At 39.3% G+C, this 27,922-nt stretch overlaps 1 protein-coding gene across 1 annotated transcript; it reads left to right on the top strand.

Annotated features, from left to right (window-relative positions):
• Nucleotides 1-4,732: 4,732 nt before the first annotated feature.
• Nucleotides 4,733-27,080, top strand: LOC110540686 (chitinase-like protein 3). The gene is made up of 12 exons (XM_060392923.1): nucleotides 4,733-4,827; nucleotides 6,195-6,224; nucleotides 11,746-11,775; nucleotides 12,321-12,519; nucleotides 19,148-19,195; nucleotides 20,096-20,249; nucleotides 23,981-24,105; nucleotides 24,283-24,400; nucleotides 24,660-24,845; nucleotides 25,653-25,772; nucleotides 25,856-25,997; nucleotides 26,748-27,080. Exons 1-12 carry the CDS (start codon nucleotides 4,803-4,805, stop codon nucleotides 26,864-26,866), a joined length of 1,296 nt encoding a protein of 431 aa, XP_060248906.1. The 5' UTR covers nucleotides 4,733-4,802; the 3' UTR covers nucleotides 26,867-27,080.
• The last annotated feature ends 842 nt before the right edge of the window (nucleotides 27,081-27,922 follow it).

Raw genomic sequence — 27,922 nt, 5'->3', positions numbered from 1 at the left:
TCAGCCAAACGTTGGGCAGAGTACACGGAATCTTATGAAAGAAGTGGGAGATAGTAAGACTTGGAGAGAACAGGAGCTCCACAAGGACAGTGACAGGTCCTAAAGTTTGGGCAAAGGGGTCTTTTCTGAAAAATGATACTCCAGCCAAGGACCACTCATGGAGATGGCCTGGAATCACTGCACAGAGGTAGCCTATGGCAGTTCAGTATCCAAGTGGCCTCCATAGTAATTGGGACAGGGACTGTCTCTGACAGGAACTGATTGGCCTGCTCTTTGATCACCAGGCACGAGAAGAAGACAATGCAGGTACTCCTGATGACACCTGATAGACGAAGATCAGAGGGAAGGGGAGGAGGACCTCCCTTATCAGTAGACTGGGAAAGGGACAGGGGTGGGGAAGAGGGAGGGTGGGATTGTGAGGGGAGGAGGAAGGGAGCTACAGAGGGTGATACAAAGTGGATTAAGATTAAGTAATAAAAATAAAAATAATGATAAAAAAAGATTAAGTTGTCTTTGGAGTTGAAAACTAGAGGACCACAAAAAGCCAGGGAAGCATCTCAGGTCAAGTTCAGGCCCACCCTGACCTCCACCTGTTATTCTGTGGAAGTTATTAGCTGTTTTCAAACATTTCTCTTCCTGGGACCATTTCCATGGAAAGCTTAAGTGTTCACTTGACACAATAACATACACTGAGGAACTCCTGAGAATCATAAGGACATACTTGAAAAAAAAAAAAAACACAGCATTCCACCAGGTTAGAAAATATAAAAGAAGTGGATAACTTTCTTGACAGGTACAACTTACCAAAGTTAAATCAAGATCAGACATACATTTTAAACAAACCTATATAACCCCTAGTGAAATTAAAGCAGTCATTAAATTTTTCTCAACCAAAACCCACCCAGAGCAAAATGGATTTGGTGCAGAATTCTATGAGACTCTCAAAGGCAAGTTAATGGCAATACTCTTCAAATCATTACAGAAAACAGAATGAACATTGCCCAGTTCATTCAATGAGTCCACAGTTGCCCTGATACCCCAACCACATAAAGTCCCAGTAGGTAAAGATTACAAGCTAATAGATAAGGAATTACAGGCTAATTCCTCTTATGAAGATAAACGCAATAAATCAATAAAATAATTGCAAATTGAATCCAAGAATTCATCAAAAGTATCATCAGTCTTGCAAAGTAAGATTCATCCTAGAGATACAGGGATGGTTCAATATATGAAATCAATAAATATAACTCAACAAGTAAACAAACTGAAAGACAAAACACCACATGATCATCTCATTAGATGCAGAAAAAGCCTTTGACAAAATCTATTTTTCCTAAATGATAAAAGTTTTGGAGTGATAAGGTACATATAAGCAACACAGCTTAACATAATAAACAAAGTTTGCAGCAAGCCCATAGCCAACATCAAATTAAACAGGTGGAAAAGAGGGAGAGTGGATGGGAATGGGAGGAGACAAGGGGGCAGGGGCGGCAGTGGGGATACAGAGTGAATAAGTTGTAATAAATATTTAATTAAATAAAAAAAACAAAAAAATAAACATTAAGTTTTCATAGGTCTGTGTATATGTCTTTAATTCTATTTCATTGATCAATACCTGTGTTTTTTAAATCACAATATCATTGTGTTTACTACTATAAATTTGTAGTGCAACAGGAAATCAGGACATTAAAAGGCGAGACCTCCACCTGTTATTGTTCAGGATTATTTAGATATCCGCGTTTGTGTGTGTGTGTGTGTGTGTGTTTCTATATGAAGCTGAGAATTTTCCTTTAAAGATCTGTGAAAAAAATGTGTTAGAATTTTGATAGGGCTTGCATTGAAACTCTAGATTGCCTTTGATAAGGTGATTATTTTTATTATGTTAATCCTACTTATAAATAAGCATGGGAGATCTTTCTGTCTGCAGATATTTTCTTCAGTTTCTTTCTTCAATGTCATAAAATTTTTATTATGCCTATCTTTCACTTGCCTGGTAAGAGTTACCTCAAGATGTTTTATATACTTTGTGGCTATTGAGGAAGGTGATTTTTTAAATTAATTATTTTTTGTCTTGATTTTTTTGTTTGTTTTTATTATTATTAATTACACTTTATTCATTTTGTATCCCCCCATAAGCCCCTCCCTCCTCCCCTCCCGGTCCCACCCTTCCTCCCCTTTCTGCATGCATGCCCCTCCCCAAGTCCACTGATAGGGGAGGTCTTCCTCTCCTTCTTTATTAATTACAGTTTATTCACTTTGTATCCCAACTGTAGCCCTCTTCCTCATCCCCTCCTAATCCTCCATCATCTTACTGAGGGACCTCCTTCGTGTTTAGCTTCTTTAGGTGTACAGATTTTAGCATGTTTATCCTATATTATGTTTCTAGTATCCACTTATAAGTATGTATATACTATGTGTGTCTTTCTGCTCCTGAAAACCTCACTCAGGATGAGCTTTTCCAGTTTCCAGTATTTGACTGCAAATTTCATGATCTCCTTGTTTTTAATTGCTGATTAATATTCCATTGTTTAAATGAACCACAATTTCTGTCCTTTGCTTTACAGAAGCTTTTCAGTTTCATGAGGTCCCATTTATTTATTGTTGATCTTAGACCCTGTGCTGTTGGTGTTCTGTTCAGGAAGTTGTGAGTTGAAGGATCTTTCCAACTTTTTCTTCTAGCAGGGTTAGTATATCTGGTTTTATATTGAGGTCTTTGATCCACTTGGAATGGATATAGAAATTGTGGTTCCCTGGGTAAGATGATCAGTCCTCACTCTGAAAGGCAAACAGATTGACATCATTAGAAGAAGAAAACAGGGAACAGGACAGGTGCCTACCACAGAGGGACTCTGAAAGACTCTACCCTGCACTGTATCAAAGCAGATTCGAGACTCATATCTAGATTTTGGGCACAGTGCAGTGAATCTTATGAAAGAAAGGAGGGATAGAAAGACCTGGAGGGGACTGGAGCTCCACAAGGAGAAAAACAGAATCAAAAAATGCTGGCCCAGTGGTCTTTTCTGAGACTGATACTCCAACCAAGGACCATGCATGATGATAACCTAGAACCCCTGCAAAGATGTAGCCCATGGCAGCACAATTTCCAGGTGGGTTACATAGTAATGGGAAGAGGGACTGCCTCTGACACAATCTGATTGGCCTGCTCTTTGATCACCTCCGCCTGAAGGGGGGAGCAGCCTTATCAGGCCAAAGAAAATGACAATGCAGCCACTTCTGATGAGAACTGATAGTCTAAGATCAGAAAGAAGGAGAGGAAGACCTCCCCTATCAGTGGACTTGGGGAGGGGCATGCATGCGGAAAGGGGAGGAAGAGTGGGATCGGAGGGGAGGAGAGAGGGGCTTATGGGGGGATACAAAATGAATAAAGTGTAAATAATAATAATAATAATAATAATAATAATAAAAGAAAAAACACTGATCAATGAAATAGAATTAAAGACATATATCCACAGACCTATGAAAACTTAGTGTTTATTTTTTTTTGTTTTTTTATTTAATTAAATATTTATTACAACTTATTCACTCTGTATTCCCACTGCCGCCCCTGCCCCCTTGTCTCCTCCCATTCCCATCCACTCTCCCTCTTTTCCACCTGTTTAATTTGATGTTGGCTATGGGCTTGCTGCAAACTTTGTTTATTATGTTAAGCTGTGTTGCTTATATGTACCTTATCACTCCAAAACTTTTATCATTTAGGAAAAATAGATTTTGTCAAAGGCTTTTTCTGCATCTAATGAGATGATCATGTGGTGTTTTGTCTTTCAGTTTGTTTACTTGTTGAGTTATATTTATTGATTTCATATATTGAACCATCCCTGTATCTCTAGGATGAATCTTACTTTGCAAGACTGATGATACTTTTGATGAATTCTTGGATTCAATTTGCAATTATTTTATTGATTTATTGCGTTTATCTTCATAAGAGGAATTAGCCTGTAATTCCTTATCTATTAGCTTGTAATCTTTACCTACTGGGACTTTATGTGGTTGGGGTATCAGGGCAACTGTGGACTCATTGAATGAACTGGGCAATGTTCATTCTGTTTTCTGTAATGATTTGAAGAGTATTGAAAGTCTCATAGAATTCTGCACCAAATCCATTTTGCCCTGGGTGGGTTTTGGTTGAGAAAAATTTAATGACTGCTTTAATTTCACTAGGGGTTATATAGGTTTGTTTAAAATGTATGTCTGATCTTGATTTAACTTTGGTAAGTTGTACCTGTCAAGAAAATTATCCACTTCTTTTATATTTTCTAACCTGGTGGAATGCTGGGTTTTTTTTTTGTTTGTTTGTTTTTGTTTTCAAGTATGTCCTTATGATTCTCAGGAGTTCCTCAGTGTATGTTATTGTGTCAAGTGAACACTTAAGCTTTCCATGGAAATGGTCCCAGGAAGAGAAATATTTGAAAACAGCTAATAACTTCCACAGAATTGTTTATTTTTTGTCTTTCAATACAAATGCTATCAGATAAGCAGGTGTTATGTGGCAAACCACTGCCTTAAACATTTTGGTTGAATGAATGTTATCTTAGGGCTGTTGTAGTCACCATAATGCTAGGAGATATGGCATTGTTTTTCCATAAAAGGTGGAAAGGTGGTGATGGTAACACAGAACTAAAAGAGCTGAGTCATATTGTACATACTTCTGTGGATATTTTGATTAGCCACATAGAAACCCCTTAGTGTTTACTTTCTGTCTGGAAATCCTCATGATAACCAGAGTCTCAGATGTATAAAAAGGCAGTGGGGCTCTGCTCTTCAGAAGCAGTCCTGAAGGCATCATGGACAAGCTTATTCTTGCGACAGGTGAGTTGGTAATCAGTAAAGCCCCAGTCTCGCTTGGTTTTGTTTTGTCTCATGATCTGACAACCATGGAACAGATTTCAGATTACAGCTCCATTCTGCCTCAATGAATTAACTTTTCTCTTCTCGTTTAATCTTGATTTCTCATATTTTTTTCACCATGTGTTGTTGTACTTCTGGTCCTTTGATGTCCCAGCAGTGGCCCTAGAGAAAAGTCTCACTCATGCACAATGCGTGTTGTACTCTTTCCTACTTTGTGCAGCGACCTATCCTCTCAGCTCCTCTTTGTTTACCTCCTGCCTGAAATTGGAACTGTGTTTATGTGTCTGTTAGTGTCTTGAAGCTAGAGCTGTGCAGACATGAAAATAATTGGGAAAAGCTAGAACTTTTCAAATATTCCTTTCCACTTAATTTGCAGATTTTTTTTTCTCATTTGTCCTTGACTGTTTTGTGGCATTGGTGACATCAAAGTGCCACTCTAATGGACTGAGTCATTCAACGAGTTTGAGTCAGCAGTTGTTTAAGCCGTGTCCTTAAAAATCTGCCAGTTGCTCTAAACATATGATTACCAAATTTGGCAAAATGCGGATTATAGTAGAATGACCCTAAGTTCAAAGTGTAAGTGTACCTGTAGGTAATTTAGAGCTAGAGCACATGTGATCAATTAGCCTGGTAATGGTGGGGGCCTACCATTTCATCTGTCAGGAGGCACAGTTAGGAGGTTCTCAGTTGAAGGTCAGTCTGGGCCACATAGTGAGATTGCTGTATTGACCAGCAACAATGATAGATTAGATAGATAGACAGACAGACAGACAGACAGACAGACTAAAAAACAGAACAGTTTTTTTGAAGCCCAGAAGAGGTATGTGGCACCTCAGATCATATTATCTGTGAAAAAGAAACTTCAAAGATGCCTCCAAAACCATCATCTCTAAGTAGTATTGCTTTATGCTTCAGTTTGCCTCTAGTGTTGGAATCTGGGATCATCCTAGCTCTGGAAGGCTGGGTAGTCCTAAATGTTGAGCCCACAGAGAAATACAAATTTGTGTAAATTGCACTGCATGTTGCTAGCAGACCGTTGGTTTCTGGTTTTATAAAAAATCCGCAATTATAACACAGAAGGAAGCTCAGGAGCTGCCTTAAATGTTTTCTGAATATATAAAGAACAGAGAGAAACCTATGTATGTTAATTAGAAAAAGGCCGCCATTTGTACAGATGTGAAGTCTCATCTGTACTGTAGCAATCTACTGCTAGTAGGATTGCCCAGATTTCTCAGAATTCCTGAGGATGCCAGCATTCCTCAGAATTCCTGAGGATCTCAGATTCCCTGAGAATTGCCTCAGAGTAAATGTTTGTTCTCTGTCTCTAGGTCTGGCACTTCTGTTGAATGTTCAGCTGGGTAAGTTACTGATGTCACCTTATTTTGCTGACAAAACCTTCGCCTATGATAAGCCTGAGGTAACCAAATTTATCTTCACAACAGATGTCTGCTTATTGTGTCTACTTTCAAAATTATACCATCATATTAGTACACTTGTAAAACAATATGATGAGCTAAACCAACCAGGGAAACAGATTGGTTATCATAATTGAATGACTCTTAGTTCAGCTCTTTGTGCTGTCTTCTGTAGTGTGCCCATAGTTGTGCTAAGAAACTGGTAACTGTAGAGCTTCACAGGAAAGGTGGGCATGTTTTTTTTTCCTGAGATCCCATGTTCATGCAAGCTCTGAACATGGATCTCCCCAGCTCTAAAAACAAGACCAAGTCAGAATCTGGTGCCTGAGTTGAAATATCTAGATTCATGTCCAACAGTGTTCATACAGTCTGCTTCCCTGGGATAAAAGATGTCTGAGACAGAGAAAGGGAAAGAGGACAGGTCAAAATGTCAGCAGATTTCACTGTTATCTACATCACACTGCTGATTTTACTCTTCACATTGCACAGGTTCTTCCTACCAGTTGATGTGCTACTACAACAAAGTAGCCCAGCAAAGGCCAGGAGGTGGCAGGTTCACTCCTGCCGATATTGACCCATGCTTGTGTACTCACCTCATTTATGCCTTTGCGGGGATGCAGAACAACAGTATCATTGCAGGAAGCACGGGTGACTTGACTATGAGACTTTCAATACCCTGAAAAACAGGTCAGAGAAGGGCAGGGCTATCTGATTTGGTGTCTATGGTTTTGATCATTGTCACACATCAATTTTTCTTCTTTTTCTTTCTTTCCTTATTTATTTTTTAATTTATTTCAATTTTTTCACTTTCTCTCCCAGCTGTAGCCCCCTACTTTGTCCCCTTTCAATCCTGCCATCCAACCCTATTCTCCTCCCCTTCTAGTACCACAATTCACTGATAGGGGGGATCCTCTTCCCCTTTCATCTCACCCTAGCCTATCAGGTCTCATCAGAACTGGCTGCATTGTCCTTCACTGTGGCCTGGTAAGGCTGCCACCACCTCTACTCAGGGGAAGGTGATCAGAGAGCCAGGCACTGAGTTCATGTCAGAGAAAGCCCCTGTTCCCCTTACTAGTCAACCCACTTGGAGACTGTGCTACCATGGGCTACATCTATAGAAATCTTCTCAAAATGTGTTTTCAAAGCAAAGACTCATGACCAAACCTTTGGCAGAGTACAGGAAATCATAAGAAAGAAGGGGAGTTAGTCTGATGGGGAAAGGATAGGAGTTCCACAAGGACCAAATATATCTGGGCACAGGGTCTTTTCTCAGACTGACATTCAACCAAGGACCATGTACGGATATAACCTAGAACCTCTGCTCAGATGTAGCCAGTGGTAGCTCAGTAACCAATTGGTTTCCCAAAATGAGGGGATCAAGGACTATTTCTAACAGGAACTCAGTGACTGGCTCTTTGGCCTCCCCACCCCCCAAGGGAGGAGCAGTCCTGTTAGGCCACAGAGGAGGGCTTTGCAACCAGTCCTGAAGATACCTGATAAAACAGGATCAGATGAATGAGGAGGAGGTCCCCCCTATCAGTGGATTCTGAAGGGAGCACGGTGGAGATGAGGGAGGGAGGGAGGGAGGGAGGGACTGGGAGGGAATGAGGGATCGGGACACGGCTGGGATACAGAGTTAATAAAATGTAACTGATAAAAAAAATAATAATATTAAAAAATAAATTTAAAAAATGTGGCTTAGAAGCCTTTTTCTTTTTATGTGTGGACCTAGCGAGTGCCTTCATCTTTATATTGTAATTGACTGAGGCTGTGCATTTTTACCACACATAACCAACCTTTGCATCCTGTCTATGTCCTAGAATGGTTCATAACATAACTGGCATGGGTCCTTACACACTCATTTTCTTTTCATTGAGAAATTCTTTGATATGGTATTCTAGAACCTCTCCTCATCTCATTGTGATTTTGTTTTCTGATCACAACTTTCTAACCTTTCATTTGCTATTCACTCTTATGGTCTCATCATACAGTTAAGAACTTGTACTTTTTGGCCGTCTCTGTGAGAGTTCTCATCAGGGTTTCTTGTAGAGGGGTCCTCACACTTGGAGTGAGTTTTTGTTTAATGACTCACTGCTTGTAGCTCTGCACTGTTTCCTCTTGGAGGTTTTCTGTCTTCACACACTCCTTCAGTTCACTGTGTTTCCCAGTAGTAGATTGCACAGTGGCTCTGTCATCAGCACTTTATTTTCCTTGATGTTTTCTTCTGTTTTCCCTTTTTTCCTCAACCTACACCAATCTCCCTGTTGGAAACTTACAGCACGAGTGAGCATACTTTTCTTTGTAGACGCTTAAACTCTGTGGTACTGTGTCTTTTGCTTTGGCTCTCCTATCCATTCCATTCCCTTTCTCTTCGGTCCTAAGGTATTAAAAGTAAACATCGGGAAGCTAAAGTCAAATTAGTATGTAAGATAAAATATGTTACATTTGTCTTTGTCTGCCTCAGTTACTTCTCTCAGTATATTTATATTTTTTGGGACTTTTATTTCCTTAAGGAAAATTTCCTAGTTTTCTTTTTCTATATAGCTGGCTAATATATATCACATTTTCCTTATACATTTGTCACTTGCTGGGAATGTGATGTGATCATTTTAGGCAGCTCATGAGTGTAGAGTTGTAAAGAAAGGAGAGGCGCAAGGGCCTCTGCAGCGAGATCTCAGTTGCTCTGCACACATTCCTAAAAGTGTTGTTGCTCCTGGTTAGACTGGCTGCACTAATTTACATACACAACAGAGGTATTTCTTTGCTTTACTTTGGCATAAAAAACCAAAATAATTTGTTTTGATTATTTAAAAATAGCCATTCTGAATTTGATGACACAGTCTCTTTTTATTAAATTTTTAAAATTGAAACTACACCCATTATTTTTTATACAATGTATTCTGAGTATGGTTTCCTCTACTTCAAGTTCCTTCCTACTTACCTCCTCATCTGAATCCATACCCTTCCTGTCTCTGGTTTAAAAGAAAACAGACATCTAAGGAAAAAAAAAGTAAAATAAGATATATATATATAAAAGCAACCAAGAAAAGGAAGAAAAGGATCCAAAGAGAAAGGTCTACAGTCACATACAGACACAGAGACACATGTGTTTTTACACATAAGGACCCTGTAAAAACACAAAACCAGATGCCACATGTAACAAGAACCTCTAAGGGAAAAGAAAAAAAAATGCTTTGGCAAAACATTATGAGATAGAGTGCATTCAAAACTGTTACTGAATTCATGATGTGTTGACTGTAGTCTACTGGTATAGTCGTGGCCTGCCTTTAAGAGCAGCTTTGAGACTCCTTTGGAGAAAACTACTTTTTCATTTGTGATTAGTTATTAACTGAAGATAGCTTCCAAGATAGGGAACAGAGACTGTGTCCACCTCTCCTCTCAGCTCTGAGACCCCATCTAGTGCATACCTGTGAAGGCCCTAAAAACCCTGCTACAGTCTCCATCGATCCTTCTGAGGTTTGAGGCCCCTTTTCCTTGGTGTTCTCCATCCATCCTGTCTCTTTGAATATTTCTACCTCTTCTTCTGCAAGTATCCCTGAGCCCTGAGGGGAGGGAGATGATGAAGATCTCCCATTTAGAATCAAGTCTTGAAATATCTCTTACTGTTTACACAGTGTCCAGCTGTGTGACTCTGCATTTTTTCCATCTAATACAGAGAATGAAACTTCTCTCACGATGGCTGTTCAGTGTACTGGTCTATGACCACAGCAGAATGTTGTTAGTTGTCTTATGGCTATGTTCCTTTAGCAGAACAGCAGTATTTGGTTTGTCCCAAGGTCCCAGGCTGGTCTCAGGTTCTCGGCCACATGAGCAGTGTTGCCTATGGCTTTGCTCTCATGTAGTGGGCGTTAAACAAAATAGAGTATGTGTTATTTATTCCCGCCAGCTTTGCACCTCTACTTCACCAGCTTAGAGCAGTTTTCACCTACATATCTTGATGGTTAAGGATCTTGATCATGTTTTTAAGTGTTTCTTAGCTGTTTGTATTTGTTTTTCTGAGACCTCTTCATTTACTTCCATATTCATGCTTTAATTAGCTCATTTGATTTTCTTCAAATTTAGGTTCAGTTCTTTGTTCCCTTGCCTTCTCTGGTCACTACCTACTAGCTGAAAGAGGGTTTCTCTCATTCTGTGGGAGTTGAAGCACACATGTGGTTTGGGGAGAAAGCCACTGGTAGTGGCTTGGCATGGTATGGAGTGTCTTTCTGCTCCGGATTGAGAGGGATCACTAGTGTAGGATCACTAGTGTTATTGAGGGACACCCTTTGATACTTGATTTTTGACCAAGAAGCAAAAACCATATAAAGGATAAAGACAGAATCTTCAACAAATGGTGCTGGTCCAACTGGATATCTACATGCAGAAAAATGAAAATAGATCCATATTTATCACCCTGCACAAAACTAAAGTCCAAGTGGATCAAAGACCTCAACATAAAACCAGACACACTAAATCAGTTAGAAGAAAAAATGGGGAAGACCCTAGAACTCATTGGCATAGGTGACAACTTCCTGAACAGAACACCAACAGCACAGGCTCTAAGATCAATAAACGGGATCTCACGAAACTGAAAAGCTTCTGTAAAGCAAAGGACACTGTCCTCAGAACAAAACAACAGCCTACAGACTGGGAAAAGATCTTTACCAACCCTATATCTGACAGAGGGCTGATGAAATAATCTTAAGCTCAATGAGTAAGTGTTAACACGAACATAAGTGTAAGTGTAAGCAATTAAGAGTGTGTGTGATCAGTTAGCATGGTAATGATAGGTAACTACCTTTTCGTCTGTCAGGAGGCACAGTTGGGAGGTTCTCAGTTGAACGCCAGTCTGGGCTACATAGTGAGATTTCTGATTTACAACCAAAATAAATAAAATAAATAAAAATAAACAAAGTAAAAAATAAAATCTATTAAAAAATAAAATAAAATGAAACCACGCCTGTTTCTGAAACCCAGAATAGTTATGTGGCTCCTCGCATCATATTATACATGGAAAAGAATCTTGAAATATGTCCTCAAAAACATCATTTATGTAGTATTGCTTTGCTTTGTGCTTGAGTATGCCTTGAGTGTGGTAGTCTGCAATCATCCCGGCTCTGGCAGTCTAGGTAGTTCTTAATGTTGAGGCACAGGAGAAAACCAATTTGTTATAAATTTCAGTGCATGCTTCCAGTGTAGACAATTTATTTCTGGTTTGAAGAAATCCTCAATTATGACACAAAAAGAGGAACGGGAGCTTCTTTGCATTCTTCTCTGAATGTACAAAGGGTAGTGGGAAATGTCTGTATGTTAATAGAAAAAGCCAACCTTTGTACAGATGTAAAGGAAGTTTCATCTGTATTGTAGCAGTCTACTGTAGCAGTCTACTGCCAATTCAGATTTCTCAGAATTCCTAAGGACCCCAACAGATGTCTCAGAGTGAATGTTTGTGCTCTGTCCTTAGGTCTGGCACGTGCACTGAATGCCCAGCTGGGTAAGTTAGTGATGTAACCTTATTTTGTTGACAAAGCTTCTGCCTATGAGCCTCAATTGACTGAATTTATTTTTACAACAAATGTCTGCTTACTGTGTGTGCTTTTAAAGTTATGCCATCACTTTAGTACACTTGTAAAAGAATATGAAGAGTTAAAACAAGTAGGTAAATAGGTTGGTTATCATTATGGAATGACTCTTAGGTCATCTGTCTGTGCTGTCTTCTGTAGTGTGCCCATCTGAGAATGTTAAGAAAATGGCAACTGTAGATCTTCACAGGAAAGTTGAGTGTGATTTCTTACTGAGCTCCTATGTTCCTGCAAGTTCTGAACATGGACCTCTAACAACTCTATATAACAAGACCAAGCCAGAACCCAGTACTTGAGTTGAAATCTCTGGTTTCATGTTCAAGAGTGTTCACACAATCTGGTTCCCTGGGATAAAGGGTGTGTGAGACATAGGATGGGAAAGAGGAAAGGCCAAAATGTCGACAGATTTCACTGTCATCTACATCACACTGTTGTTTTTACTCTTCTCCTTACACAGGTTCTTCCTACAAGTTAATGTGCTGGTACAACAATGTGGCCAAGGACAGGCCAGAAGGTGGCAGGGTCAGTCCTGCCGATATTGACCCATGCTTGTGTACTCACCTCATCTACGCCTTTGCACATATACAGAACAACAGGATCGTTCCAGGAACAGAGGACTTGACTGACTATGAAACTTTAAATAACCTGAAAAACAGGTCAGAGAAGGACAGAGCTGTCTGATTCGGTGTCTATGGTATTGACAGTTGCCACTCATCAATTCTTCTTAAAATGTGGCTCAGAATTGTGTTGGCATTTTGATGGGACATACATTGAATCTGTAGAGTGCTTTTGGTAGGATGGCCATTTTTACTATGTTAATCCTACCAAGCCTTGAACATGATACATCTTTCCATCTTCTGATATCTCCTTCAATTTCTTTTTTCAGAGACTTGAAGTTTTTCACACAGTCTTTCTCTTGCTTGGTTAGAGTTACACGAAGATACTTTATGATTTCTTTTGTGGCTACTGTGAAAGGTGTGATTTTGTTTTCTGATCACCTTTCATTTTCTATTCATTCTTATGGTCTCATCATATAGTTTCAGAAGTAAAACCAAGAGCATTGTCAAGAACTTGTACTGTTTGGCAGCCTCTGTGGTCACTCTCATCTGTGCCTCTTGTAAAGGGGTCCTCACAGCTGGTCAGGTTTTTGTTTAATGACTCATTGCTTGTAGCTGTGTACTGTTTCTTCTTTTAGATTTTCTGTCTTCATACTTTCCCTCAGTTCCCTGTGTTTCCCAGTAGTGGCTTGCACAGTGGCTCTGTCATCAGCACTTTGTTTTTCTTGCTGCTCTTTCCTCTATTTCTCCTTCTTTCCTCAACCTACACATCTGCCTGTGGAAGACTTTCACTGCCGGTATGTTCCTTTTTATAGCCAATTAACCTTTGTGACACTGTGTCTCCTGCTTTGACTTACCTAGCCAAACCTCTCTCTTTCTCTTCTCTTTGGTCCCTAACGCATTAAAAGTTAACACCAGTAAACAAAAGAGTTACATCAGTATATAAGAGAAAATGTGTTACGTTTGTCTTTCTCTGCCTTGGTTACTTCTCTCAGTACATGTCTGTATTTTTTCCAATTTTATTCCCTCTCTGAAAATTTAATAATTTTCTTTTTCTGTATAGCTGTTTAAATTTTACCATATTTTCCTTATACATTTGTCACTTGATGGGAATGTGAAGTGATTCTTTTATGTCCTATTGAGTGTAGAGCTGTAAGGAACAGTTATGTGCCAATGTCTTTGCAATGGGATCTACATCACTTAGGGTGATTCCTAGAAGTGCTGCACCTAACTCATCAGACTGATTTTCAGACTGGCTGCACTAATTTACATACACACTCATGGTGTTTACTTGCTATGCCACATAAACGCAGTATTTGTGGTCTTTTGATTATTTAATGATAGTCATTCTGAATTTGGCAAGACAGGCTTTTTTTATTCAATTTTCTACTATTAGAAATAGATTTTTCCACTGGCCTGGCAAGGCATTCCTGCCAGGGTACAGGGAAAGAGGACATGCTTAGACCTGATGCAAATGATTGCTGGGGTACATGGGAAAGGCAGCTCCCCTTTTCTGTGGAATAGGCAAGGAGGGATGGGGAAAGAAGGAAGGCGGAACTGGGAAGGGAGGAGGGATGGGGTTACAACCAGGATGTAAAGTGAATAAAAAAATAAGAAATTTAAAAATTGATTTTTCATACAATGTATTTTAAGTATGGTTTCCCTTTTTCAAATCTTATGAGATCTTCCTTACTTCCCCTCTAATCTGAATTAACACCCTTTCTGTCTCTGGTTAAAAATCAAATAGGCCACGTGCACACGTGGCACGCTGGGGTTGGCTACCCAGAGGCTATTTAAGCTGTGGGCTGGCTTTCCCCAGGGTCAGATGATTGTTCAAGGTTCCTGAATAAACTGCATTGAAAAAACAACAAAAAAAAAATCAAATAGGCATATAAAAAGTAATACATCCATTAAATAAGATAAAACAAAAACAGAAATAAATAAAGAGAAAGAGAAAGAAAGAAAGAAAGAAAGAAAGAAAGAAAGAAAGAAAGAAAGAAAGAAAGAAAGAAAGGAGGCAAAGAGAAAACTTCAAAATCACATATGGACACAGAAATATATTCATTCTTACATGTAGGGCCCTGTAAAAACACAAAACCAGATGTCATATATGTGAAGGTATTGTAAAGTTTAAAAAAAAAGTCTTGATAAAACATTATATAAAAAATACACCCCAAAATGCCATTGAATTCACTGTTGGTTGGCTGTCTACTGCTATTCACCTGGCCTGCCTTTAAGAGTAACTTTTGAGATTCCTTTGCTGAAAACTAATTTTTCTTTTGTGATTAGTAACCAGTTAAAGACAGTTTCTTGGATAGGGAAGGGAACTTGCATTTACCTCTCCTCTCAGGTCTGGGACCTGTGAAGGCCCTGAAAACACTGGTACAGTCTCTGTCCTACCGTGCTTAGAGGACCTCTTTCTTTGTGTCCTCCATCACCTCTGCATTTTTACAATCTTTCTGCCTCTTCTTCTGCAGGCCTCCAATTCCCTGAAGGGAAGGATTTGATGAAGTCATTCCATGGGGAGCCAAATATTCCAGTGTCTCTTACTCTTTAGACATTGTCCACCTGTGTTTCCCTGCTTTCGTTCCCATATAATACAGGACAGCACTCCTCTGATGAAAGCTGATCAAATTAGTTATCTCAGAGTTCAGAAGGATGTTGTTAGTTATTTTATGGCTATGTTCCTTTGGCAGAACAGCAGTATTTGGTTTGACCCAGGACCCAGACCTTTCGTGCTTTAGTTTTTTTTGCCCCATGAACAGTTTTGTGCATGGGTTCGTTCTCATGAACTGGGCCTTAAATAAAATCAAGTATGGATTGTTTATTCCAGTCACCTTTGCATCACTACTGCACTAGGTTACAGCAGTTTTCATACACATTTCCTGAAGGTTAAGAACCTTGATCATGTCTTTAAGTGTTTCTTGGCTCTTTTAATGGTCTTTCTGAGACATCTGCATTTACTTCCAAACCCATGGTTTAATCAGTTCCTTGATTTTCTTCAAATTTAGGTTTTGTTCCCTTTTTTCCTTGCCTTCTATAGTCACCAATTATCTAAAAGCTGGCAAATGGTTTCTCTTATTCTGTGGGAGTTGAAGCACACACGTTGTTGTAGGGGAAAGCCACCGGCAGTGGACATGGAATATCTTTCTGATCTGGGATGTGGGGGTCACTAGCAGGGTGTAATCTCTACCATTCTCCATCTTCTAGAGTTAAAGGGGGACTTAGAGATGTCAAGCTTGGAGGGATACTTACTCAGTATTTCATGGCTCTGAAACAGCAGTGCACGGGGAGAAAGGCATGTTTATAGGTATTGGGCGTAGAAGGACTGCCTGACAGTGTCTGTCATAATCTTTGATGAGTATTGTGGCTCCCACAGGCTCAAAATGATAAGAGGCTATAGAAGGTAGATGCAACAAAATTGTCTTTATTTTTTTAAGTTGTACCTTAAATGTTCCTTGCATCATTTTATTTTAATTCATTATTATATGTATGGCTTACAAATGCTATTTTCCATTCCAAACTTCATCTTTTATTATGTTGGTTTCTCATTTTCCTGTGCCTTACAGATTTTATCCCATTGTTTATTTTTTGTTACCTTTGTTTTGGTTGTTATTTTTTATAACCACTGTTACAGAGATTTCCATGTGCTTTAGTCTAATCAATATTTTTTACTCGATACATTTTATTTTCTCTTTAAGCTTTTTTATTTTTAAGCTTTATTGGATAAAGTCACCTCATATGTTTACACCTTTATTTCTATTTTAAATGATTTTTGCATGTGGGGTACCACAGAAGTGCAATTTCCTCATTTGCATTTGTACAAGACCTTATTTCAATCAAGATTCCAACATGTGATGTTCATGCCTGGGGTCCAGCAGCCAACTGTCAGATAACGAGAAATAAGATAACATTTCATATTACTGTGTTGCACACTATTTGAAAATTAAACAACTTAGTTGTGGAAGAGGATACCAGATAAGTTTACTTTTCCATTATATAAATACCTGTCAGTTACTACCTCCAGAAAATTACATTTGAAACTGGATCATATCATAGGGGACTTGGACCCTATTTATGGCAAAAAAAATTTTAAAAAAAGATCATTCATGCAGTACAGTTACCCTATAGTATATTGGGTTATGGTAAAGTAAATAACATGAGCCATATTCCAGATGACAGTACTGTTTTAAAAACAGAAGTCAAATTATCACTATTTGCAGATGATACGATAGTATATGTGAGTGACCCCAAAAACTCTACCAGGGAACTCCTACAGCTGATAAACACCTTTAGCAAAGTGGCCGGATACAAAATTAACTCAAAAAAAATCATTAGCCCTCCTGTATACAAAAGACAAAAGAGCTGAGAAAGAAATTAGGGAAACAACACCCTTCACAATAGCCACAAATGACATAAGATACCTCGGAGTAACCCTAACCAAGGAAGTCAAAGACTTGTATGAAAAAAATTTCAAGTCTCTGAAGAAAGAATTAGAAGAAGATATGAGAAGATGGAAAGATCTCCCATGCTCATGGCCTGGAAGGATTAGCAAAGTAAAAATGGCCATCTTACCAAAAGCAATCTACAGATTCAATGCAATGCCCATCAAATTACCAACACAATTCTTTACAGACCTGGAAAGAAAACTTCTCAACTTCATATGGAATAACAAGAAACCCAGAATTGCTAAAACAATCCTCTACAATAAAATATCTTCCGGAGGTATCTCCATCCCTGATCTTAAGTTGTACTATAGAGCAACAGTTTTAAAAACTGCATGGTACTGGCATAGAAACAGAATGGTGGATCAATGGAACCGAACAGAGGACCCAGAAATAAACCCACACACTTATGGACACCTGATCTTTGACAAAACCATACAATGGAAAAAAGATAGCATCTTCAACAAATGGTGCTGGTCTAACTGGATGTCTACATGTAGAAAAATGAAAATAGATCCATACTTGTCACCCTGCACAAAACTGAAGTCCAAGTGGATCAAAGACCTCAACATAAAACCAGACACATTAAATCGGCTTGAAAAAAAAGTGGGAAATACCCTAGAACTCATTGGTACAGGGGAAAACTTCCTGAACAGAACACCAACAGCACAGGCTCTAAGAGCAACAGTCAATAAATGGGACCTCATGAAACTGAAAAGCTTCTGTAAAGCAAAGGACACCGTCATCAAAACAAAGCGACCACCTACAGATTGGGAAAGAATCTTCACCAACCCTTTATCTGACAGAGGACTCATATCCAGTATATATAAAGAACTAAAGAAGCTGAAAAGCAGCAAACCAAGTAATCCACTTAAAAAATGGGGAACAGAGCTAAACAGAGAATTCTCTGTAGAGGAATACCAAATGGCAGAGAAGCACTTAAAGAAATGCTCAACCTCACTAGCCATTAGGGAAATGCAAATCAAAACAACCCTGAGATTTCACCTTACACCCATGAGAATGGCCAAGATCAAAAACTCAAGTGACAACACATGCTGGAGAGGTTGTGGAGAAAGGGGAACCCTTCTTCACTGCTGGTGGGAATGTAAACTGGTAAAACCACTCTAGAAATCAATCTGGCGCTTTCTCAGACAACTAGGAATAGCGCTTCCTCAAGATCCAGCCATACCACTACTGGGCATATATCCAAAAGTGGCTCAAGTACACAAAAAGGACATTTGCTCAACCATGTTTGTAGCAGCTTTATTTGTAATAGCCAGAAGCTGGAAACAACCCAGATGCCCCTCAACTGAAGAATGGATGCAGAAATTGTGGTAGATCTACACAATGGAATATTACTCAGAATGAAAAATAAGGAAATCATGAAATTTGCAGGTAAATTGTGGGATCTGGAAAGGATCATCCTGAGTGAGTTGTCCCAGAAACAAAAAGACACACATGGTATATACTCACTCATATAGACATACAACATAGGACAAACCCACTAAAACCTGTGCATCTAAAGAAACTAAGCAAGAGAGAGGACCCTAACTAAAATGTCCAATCCCCATCCGGAAAGGCAAAGAGGATGGACATCAGAAGAAGAAGAAAACAGGAAACAACCTAGGAACCTACCACAGAGGGCCTCTGAAAGCCTCTGCCCTTCAGACTATCAAAGCAGATGCTGAGCCTGATGGGCAACTGTTGGGCAGGTGAACAGAATTTTAGGTAAGAACTAGGAAATAGTAAGAGCTGGAGAGGACAGGGTCTCCACAAGGAGAGCAACAGAACAAGAAAATTTGAACACAGGGAACTTCCCAGAGACTCATACTCCAACCAAGGATTATTCATGGTGATAACCCAGAACCCCTGCATAGATGTAGCCCAGGGCAGTTCAGAGTCCAATTGGGTTACATAGTAATGTGAAGAGGGACTGCCTCTGACATAATCTGATTGGCCTGCTCTTTGATCACCTCCCTCTGGGGGGGAGCAGCCTTACCAGGCCATAGTAGAGGACAATGCAGCCACTTTTGATGTGAACTGACAGACTAAGATCAGAAAGGAGAGGAGAACCTCCCCTATTAGCGGACTTGGGGAGTGGCATGCAAGCAGAGGGGGGAGGGAGGGTGGGACTGGGAGAGGAGGAGGGGGGCTTATGGGGGGATGCAGAATGAATAAAGTGTAATTGATGAAAAATTTTAAAAAAAGGGAAAAAAATTTAAGAAAAAAAAACAGATATCCACAAAATTTGAAATTTCTTATTTTTACCTTTTACTTTACAGGAACACTGAGCTGAAAACTCTCCTGGCAGTTGGAGGTGAATATATCCTGTAAGTGCTATTCTCAGAGTTCCTGGACCATTTGCTTTGAAAGCCAGCTAGCCCAGGTCTATATGTATTCTGTTACTTCACAACAGGATGTTCATTCGTGGATGTCAGCACTCAAAAAAAAAAAAAAATCCCCTAGAGCCTTAATAGTACAATAGAGCAAACTGGAAAGACTACATATTTAAGTTTGGCATGGTATAAATTGAAAGAGTCCTCTGAGCTTTAAGTTAGTGCCACAAGAAGAGCAACAGAACCAAAAGATCTGAGCACAGGGGTCTTTCCTGAGACTCATATTCCAACCAATCACTATGCTTGGAGATAACCTAAGACCCCTGCACAGATGTAGCCCATGGCAATTCAGTATCCAAGTGGGTTCCATTGTAATAGGAACAGGGACTGTCTCTGACATGAACTGATTGGCCTGCTCTTTAATTACCTCCCGCTGAGCGGGAAGCAGCATTACCAGGCCACAGAAGAAGACAATGCAGCCACTCCTGATGAGACCTAATTGACTAGGATCAGAAGGAAGGAAAAGAAGTCCTTCCCTATCCATGGACTTGGGGAAGGGCATGCATGCAGAGAGTGGAGGAAGGGAGGGATTGGGACGGGAGGAGGGAGAGAACCATAGGGGGGATACAAAGTGAATAAAGTGTAATTAATAAAGAAAAAAGATTAAAAAAGAAGAAGAAGAAAATGCCACAGACGATTTGGGAATTGCTAGAGTAGAGACAAGAAAACCATGCCAAGGTACAATGTCTATTAAGAGACATAATTGTGGAAGGACACTGGGTGAAAACCAGGGAGGCCAGAAGAAGGGCTCAAAGGCAGAAATTGAGTTTTTCACAGGTTTAATTTTAATGTGGGTATCTTAAGGGCTTACACTGACATTTTGGTCTTCCTCAGTTTTTCACTCATGGCATCCACTCCTGAGTTACGTAAGGTTTTTATCAATTCAACTATTGACTTACTGTACAAGCATAACTTTGATGGGCTGAACTTGGACTGGCAGTTCCCTAGGTCTCCTGAGGAAAAGCAACACTTCACTCTCCTGCTGCAGGTGAGGAAATAGAGAATGTGTTTTAGCTACAGAAGGTACAAACTTTGTTCTTTCTAAGGAGTGCTGCATAGTGAAGTCTAAGAGGATTTTAGAGTTTGAGAATGTTAATGTCACCTAGATTCTTGTTGCTGTACTACGGCAACAAACATGTTAGGCATTAATCTGTGTGTTCTTTTTTTTTATAACCATGTTTCATCCTTACATTGCTTGTCATAGAGTTATCCTAAGTGTGTGTCTTTACTTAACGTATGACCAACTAGAATACAGAAAATTTGTAATTACTCAGCCAAGAGCACAAAGACACCAAATGTTAACTGTCAGTGCAGTCTGACTACACAGTTCAGTGAATGGATAACTATATGAGACTGTTTGTTTGTATTTGTTTCTTTATTTTATTTTATTTCTTAAATTACCCATCTGCTTTCATTATCATAGAAAAATATAAAGAATAACAAAATTCCATAAGAATACAATCGGACACTTTTCTAGTAAATTTTGTAATTTAGCATTCATTGTGAACAGAATATTACTGTAGGTAATCCTTCCTATTTTTAATCCTTTTTTACTTTTCAAAATTTATCTACTTATTCACTTTACATCCCAGTCATAGCCCACTCCCTCCTCTCCTTGGTTCTCACCTTCCCTCCCTCTTCCCCTCTTTCCCCTCCCCTATTCCTCAGAAGGGTGGGGGAGGCCCCCCTACACACCCATCACAGTTGATCAAGTTGCATCAGGACTGAGTGTATCCTCTTCCCCTTGTCCTGACGAGGCAGTCCTGCCAGGAGGGAGTGATGAAAAAGCAGGCAACAAAGTCCACATCAGAGTCATCCCCAGCTCTCCTTACTAGAGAACCCACACGAAGCCTGATCTACCCATCTGCTACATCTGTGTAAGGGGCTTAGGTACAGTCTATATATGCTCCTTTGTGGGTGCTGCAGTCTCCACAAGCCCCTCTGGACCCTGGTTACTTAGCTCTGTTGATCTTCTTGTAGGGCTCATGTCACTTCCAGGTCCTTCTATCCCACCCCCCACTTTCCCACAAGACTCCCTATGCTTTGGCCAATGTTTGTCTGTGAGTCTCAGCATCTGTTTCAGTCTACTCCCAGGTGGAGCCTTTCAGAGGACAGCTATGTTAGGCTCCTCTCTGTGAACATAGCTGAATATTATTAATAATGTCAGGGTTGGCTTTCTCCCATGGGATGTGCCTCACATTAGGCTAGGCATTAATTGGACATTCCCTCAATCTCTGCTCTGTCTTTACCCCTGAATATCTTATAGGTAATGTAAATTTGGGGTCAAAGATTTTGTGGGTTGGTTGGTGTTTCCCTCCCTCCACTAGAAGTCCTGTCCTGTCCTGGTGTTCATCCTCAAGTAGGTAGAAGGCTCTGGATGGGAAAATGTTGTGACAGTGTGTCCCTGGGACCCATAAGCTGTCCTCCGGTAGGCTAGAACCATGACTCCCTATTACTGAGATCCCTCCTCTCACTGGAAAAACACAGACACTGGCGTTTGGACTCAGCAGTATGGCCACTCATTTGCTCTTCAGTCTCTGAGCACTTGCAACTCAGATACCACGTGTGTTGGCCACCAACATCTTGGAGTCATTGAGAGTGTTTGTTTTTAATGAGTAAGGAATGGTTTATGAAAAATATTGGAACTAGGCTAAAACTGAGAAGACTGAGGATCATTAGATTTGAAGAATACATATCTGAGGTGGAATCCTGAAACCATACCAATAATAAAAGCTCATTTAAATAACTGGCATGATAAAGGTAACTAGAGTGCAAAATTTCCAACAGCTAGTTGTTACCAAGTCAGGTAACAACTAGTCAGGATGAGAAAGAACTTACCATGTTGGTGCTTGACCTCAGTCTTGAAAAGTCAGGATGAATGTGTTAGGAATAAGACAAAGGAAGTGAGTAAAGAGTGTGATAGAACCTGAGTTTTCAAAAACAATTAACCTCTGGTTAAGGGGATTTTTGTATGTATCCACATATTTGGACTTTTTTCCCCATACTTCAGAATTGTTTGAAAGATTACAGATAATAAAGAGGTGTTACAGCATGTGTATGTTTGGGTGATTATTCAGATATTAACCATAAACTATGGAAAAAGTAAGGAGGCAGAAAGCCACAGAAGTCAACAATAGAAAATAAAATTTGCAACAAAAAAAGGTTAGAAACTGAGATATAGTAGTGATGGTGTCACTAGGACCTGGGGAACATTTTGTGGAGAAATAGAGAACCCAGTATTTCTAATAGGACCATTTGAGTGTGAAGAAAGACGGTAAACAGACAGGTTTTGAATAAGAATTATTAAGTATCTGCAAACAGGCCAAGTGTAGAAGCACAGAGTGTCTTGGGTGCTTACTAACAAAGAGTGCATGAAAAAGAACTTGAGATAATCCACTTCACTTATGTTATCAGCAACAGTAGGTGATCATGAAGCAAAATGAGTAAAAAGTCAAAGACTACAGATGGTTTGTACATCTATCCCTTTGCAAGTCAGAACCTTTGCTTTCTAGATTTGCTTTCTTTTTTTTATGTATGCACAAAGGTGTTTTATTGGACCATAAGGAGCAAAATTATGGCTTTTTCAGGAAAATAAATGGAAGTTGGAGTGCCTCATATTAACAAAGTTGAACCATACCAAAAAGACAACTCTCTCTCCTCCCCTTCTCTTCCTCCTCCCCTTCTCTCTCTCTCTCTCTCTCTCTCTCTCTCTCTCTTTCTTTCTTTCTTTCTTTCTTTCTTTCTTTCTTTTTTCTTTCTTTCTTTCTCTCTTGTGTGTGAGTCCCCATAAACTCAGTTCTACATATGAAAGAATAGATTTGCTTTCTTATTATTTTCTGTTTTCTTCAGTTTGTTATACCACTGAGACATGCTTCCATTTTCAGATTCATTTTTATACCACTCATACACCAGGTCCTCCTCAGCCACTTTAAATAGTGTCAAATTAAGACACTAAGTGAACTCTAGTTCACTTTTGTTTAAAAGATCTAACCATCAGACACAATTCCTCTACTTTCAAGGGAAACAGCTTCTGCCTACAGTTATGATTCCTAGTCATTGCTCCTAGATCTGCCATCAGAATAACACAAAAGCAGACCACATATAATGTAACATATATGGGGTTAACACTGGACAACATGTGCTACAACACTTATCTGTCCATCCAGCGAAAACTCTCAGTCAATTGAGCACTGATCTATATGGTAATGTCTGTGAGCATTCTCTTAGAAAATTAATCGCATCGTACCAAAACAATTTTTTATTATGATGATTTCCTCCGAAACTGGTATTTGTCACCCATTCACTACCAATTTCATCTTTGGATTCCTCTAACTCTACACTTCATTCCATCAAATCTCAGTCTTATGACATACTTCATACTGAGGAAGTAGGAAAAGTTTTCTCCACCACGGAAAATTGGCCACAAGGAAATCCTGCAAGCAAAACTTCTCAGGGTGGAGATGGTTGGAGAATTTCTGACCAGAAACCTGGAATATAGATTTTTGCATGACAGTATAAGAAACTGAAGTGGGGAATAGTGACATTTTTTCTATCCATTTTTATTACACATCTGTCAAATTGTTTAATGAGTTTATTGGTAATGGTATCATAGTAAGAAAAATATAAAAAATGTATTAAAATATTATACAATTGTATATACATACATAATATAGTTTCAATAGGCAACATGAATGTGACTTAAACCTAAATGTTCTATAGGAAATGCATCAAGCTTTTCAGCAGGAATCTGAGAAGAGCAGCAAGCCAAAGCTGTTGGTCACTGCTACAGTAGCTGGTATCATTTCCACCATTCAGTCTGCCTATGAGATCCCCCAATTGTCTCGGTAAGTGGTCCCTCATACTCTCTATCGCCTCTTGAAATTCAGAGAAAGGACACTAATCTTGAGAGGGTCTTGTTACTCTAGTGCTTTGTGTACAGGTTTTTGGGAATTAGCTCTTTTTTTTTCTGAATAAATGTGGGAAATGCCCATGAAAAATAATATGAGTTTCTTTTTCTCAAGGTTCTTGGACAACATCCTGGTCATGACCTATAATCTTCATGACTATACAGAGAGACAAACTGGAGAAAACAGTCCACTCTACGAACTCTCTACTGAAACTGACACCTCCCGCAATGTGGTAAGACTCTGAAAAGATGCAATTCAGACCATACTAGAGATAATATAAATTATGGGAAATTAAGGCATAAAATAAATAGAACTTCAGCAGTTTTCTCAAGGTGCTGGCCAAAATCATCAACATTACATTTAGTGATTTGAAAAAAACCTTCTAATTAATCTGTCTTTACTCACAGAAACTGCTATTAGAACAGAAAGTTAACATATATAACCACAAGTCATCAGCTGTCTGAGTGCTCTAATTTCTGGCTGTGTTTCAGGATTACATCATGAAGTACTGGGAGAAAAATGGTGCTGCAGCTGATAAGCTGATTGTTGGCTTCCCAACATTTGGACAAACTTTCTCCTTGATGTACCCCTCTAAGCATGGAATTGGTGCTCCATCCACAGGCCCTGGCACTCCAGGCTCCTACACAAACCAACCTGGGATCCTGGCCTACTATGAGGTCAGTAAGTGGCTCTCCAGTGTTGTTTCAGTGTCAAGCCCAGAACTGTGCTCTAGCTTGGGTCAGAGGACAAGAGGGTGGAATCAGCTGAATAAGAACATTCATTTTTCTCCAATTCCTACTGGCTCCAATCATAAATTCACAAAGTGTTGTATTGTACACCATTGCATTAATACAAATGTAGAGTACGTAATATTAAACAGCATTTCTTCATGTAACTGACCACATCCTGATGAGTATGCATATTAGCACAGAGGAAAGGTAAACTCATTTAAAAAAGTATTACTCTACAGTATATTCTGTTAATCCAGTGCTCAGATCTGGACTTAGATGATCATCTGAAAATAACAGAAGCTGAATGTTTCTCTTCTTAGGACCAGTTCTTTTCTTAATGAAATTGACTGTGGGTATAATCATTAGTAGGATATGGGAAAAATCATGACAAAATAGTTCGGGCAACTGTGATGCCACACACCTGGAGATAACATTTAGTCCACATACACAGAAAATACAGTACTGTAACCTTAATCTATGCTATACACCTAGGCCGTACCTAAAATAAAATAAAATAATGGAATAAAACACAAAATGCAAACAAAAGAAAGGAAAAGTGACTTTTAATAGTTTATTTGTAGAGATTTTTCCTAACAGGAAGCTCTTGCTCAACCCCACTAAAAAGTGTAACTCATTGTCTTTACCAACAAATAACATTCATCAAAAATGAGGCACAAAGAATATCAAATAAAAACACAATTTTCTTTTTCATAGCATAGTAGTTTAAAATTTTGATCTCTTTTCATTTTAAAGGTTTGTGGCTTCCTGGAAAAAGGAGCCACTCAGCTCTGGGAAAATTCTCAGCAAGTTCCCTATGCATATGACAACAATGATTGGGTTGGGTATGACAATATCAAGAGCTTCTCTCTGAAGGTGAGTACAATCCTTTGAATCTACAGAAGCCCCATGCATGAGTGGCAGAAATCCAAGTGATCTTACCCTCTCTCCCTAACCAGGCAAACTGGCTTCAGCAGAATGGCTTTGCAGGTGCCATGATCTGGGACCTTGGCATGGATGACTTCAATGGCTTTTTCTGTAACCAGGGCAAGTTCCCTCTGACCTCTGAGCTGAAGAAAGCCCTAGGGGTGTCTAGTACAAGTAAGTGACAGCAGGACTACGTCAACAGTACATAAATGTCACTTCACTGACTCAAAGGCACCCTCAACATGCCCATCACCATTGCCTAAGAAAAATGTTCTGATTTCATCCCGTTGCTCTTCCCCAAGTGGGAGAAAGATACCGACTCTCTCCACTGCATTAACCTCTTCCATGCTAAGATTTTGGGCTTCTAAAGAAAACCAGGATGACCTTAGTGGAGAAGGGGGGCATGCACATTTTTCTTATTTTCAAGATATGTGAGAGCATTCAGAAAATGTACTGGCTTTCACTGTAGGTATCTGCTTCCCATGAGGACCATCCTCAAAGCTCCTCTCTGTCTCCCTGTGGAAATGTAACAGGAACGACTTAAGAGTACTCTTAGTTCTTTTGCCAAAATGACCCGTTTATTTTGTGTTTATAACAAGATTGTTTGGATAAGAAGCGTTAACATACTTGTCTTCTATCACTAGGTAGTGTTATAAATGATTTATATTACAAGTCATATTACATTAAAAGAGAATCCCTGAGAGAGGATAAAAAACAAAAGTCAATTATTTGAGAACATGGGTTGATAATGACATTCTTTAAATCTTGTGAGCATGGCGATATCCTCTTATCTAACCTGGGAATGTCTGGAGATAATTGCCCCTCTTCTCTCTAATGTATGTTACTCTGTCCACAATGCACTTCTAGGAAAAGTCTTTCTTCTCATGATGGTCGCCACTCATAACTCTGTGCTGTGTCTTTCAGGTTGCATGTCCTCTGTTTCCGGGCTTCATCAGGTAAATCCTCCACTAGACGATGGGTGTAGAAGTTGGAAGAAATCCTCTGAGGCAGTGGATTACCATTGTCCTGTGCCAAAAGAATAATCAAAATGCCTGCCTGTGATACCTGAATACATTCTAATCCCTGTAAAAATCCAAAGTAGACCTTGTCCTCAATCGATATGTGATGAGGTCATTAGGTATAACCCTGACCTTTCAGTCTCTCTCACTGTTCTGAACAGAACAATCTCCTTTTTTCTTGTAAAGCTGCCTTGCTCATCTCTAAATTGCTAAAATAAAATCAACATTCAAAACATGAGTTTGTGTGTGTGTGTGTGTGTGTGTGTGTGTGTGTGTGTATGTTTGGGGAAATAATTCATTTGGGTGAAAAAAAAATCAGTTCTGTGTATTATATTGGGTTGTAGTGTTAGAACACAGCATGCTAAGAAGTTGTGGAACCATGAAGCTCACAGTGTTTTTTATATCAACATCCATGTGCATAATGGTTGAGACTTTGGGAAAGAAATAATTAATGTTGGTGTAGAGATGGATGGTGACTTGAGAAGCTTGTATCAGACTGAGATCATACTCCTAAAGGAGTCAGAGTGACTACAAAAAAAAAAAAAAAAAAAAAAAAAAACAAGATATATGCAAAACTCTATATCTTGCAGAGCAGAGAAGTCTAGGTCATTTTTTTTTGTCTCACTTAAAGTCTCAGAGCCTTTTCATCACCACCAGTGATTTTGATATTATTCTCCCTTTACCAAACTCTTATTCCTCTCCCATTTTTCACCTAGCTCCTTGCCCCTCCCCTTTTTTGTTTTATCATTTTGTTTATAAGCTTTTACACATTCTTGGTATAAATCCCCTTTCAGATTATTTGAGTTTAAAAAATATTCTCCCATTCTGTGTTGCATTCCTAGTAGATGGGTTTTCACAAATAGTGAAACTACTACACTATGAAGTATGTGTTCTCAGCCCTATTAGATGTCGCTGGGCTGGGTGTATGTTCAGTGCTATGTGAATTTCATGCCAAGACATATACAATAGTCCTAAGTAGATAATCTACTGAATTGGAATCTTATTCTGACTTCTACCTGCCTACCCAAAAGGGTTACCTTCAGAGCTTAAGTCATTCATCCAAGGAACTCATCTGGGCAT

This window comes from Meriones unguiculatus, chromosome 10 (assembly GCF_030254825.1).
Source record: "Meriones unguiculatus strain TT.TT164.6M chromosome 10, Bangor_MerUng_6.1, whole genome shotgun sequence".
In the NCBI taxonomy this organism is placed as follows: domain Eukaryota; kingdom Metazoa; phylum Chordata; class Mammalia; order Rodentia; family Muridae; genus Meriones; species Meriones unguiculatus.
The sequence above is the reverse complement of the archived record's forward strand: the minus strand, read 5'-3'. Positions and strand labels throughout refer to the sequence as shown.

What these genes read in the sequence shown, in the direction of transcription:
- LOC110540686 (XM_060392923.1), top strand. Translation starts at nt 4,803, where the DNA reads ATGGACAAGCTTATTCTTGCGACAG. An exon ending in CTGACACCTCCCGCAATGTG is followed by an intron (nt 24,401 to 24,659) that starts GTAAGACTCTGA and finishes GCTGTGTTTCAG; the next exon opens with GATTACATCATGAAGTACTG. An exon ending in TCAAGAGCTTCTCTCTGAAG is followed by an intron (nt 25,773 to 25,855) that starts GTGAGTACAATC and finishes CTCCCTAACCAG; the next exon opens with GCAAACTGGCTTCAGCAGAA.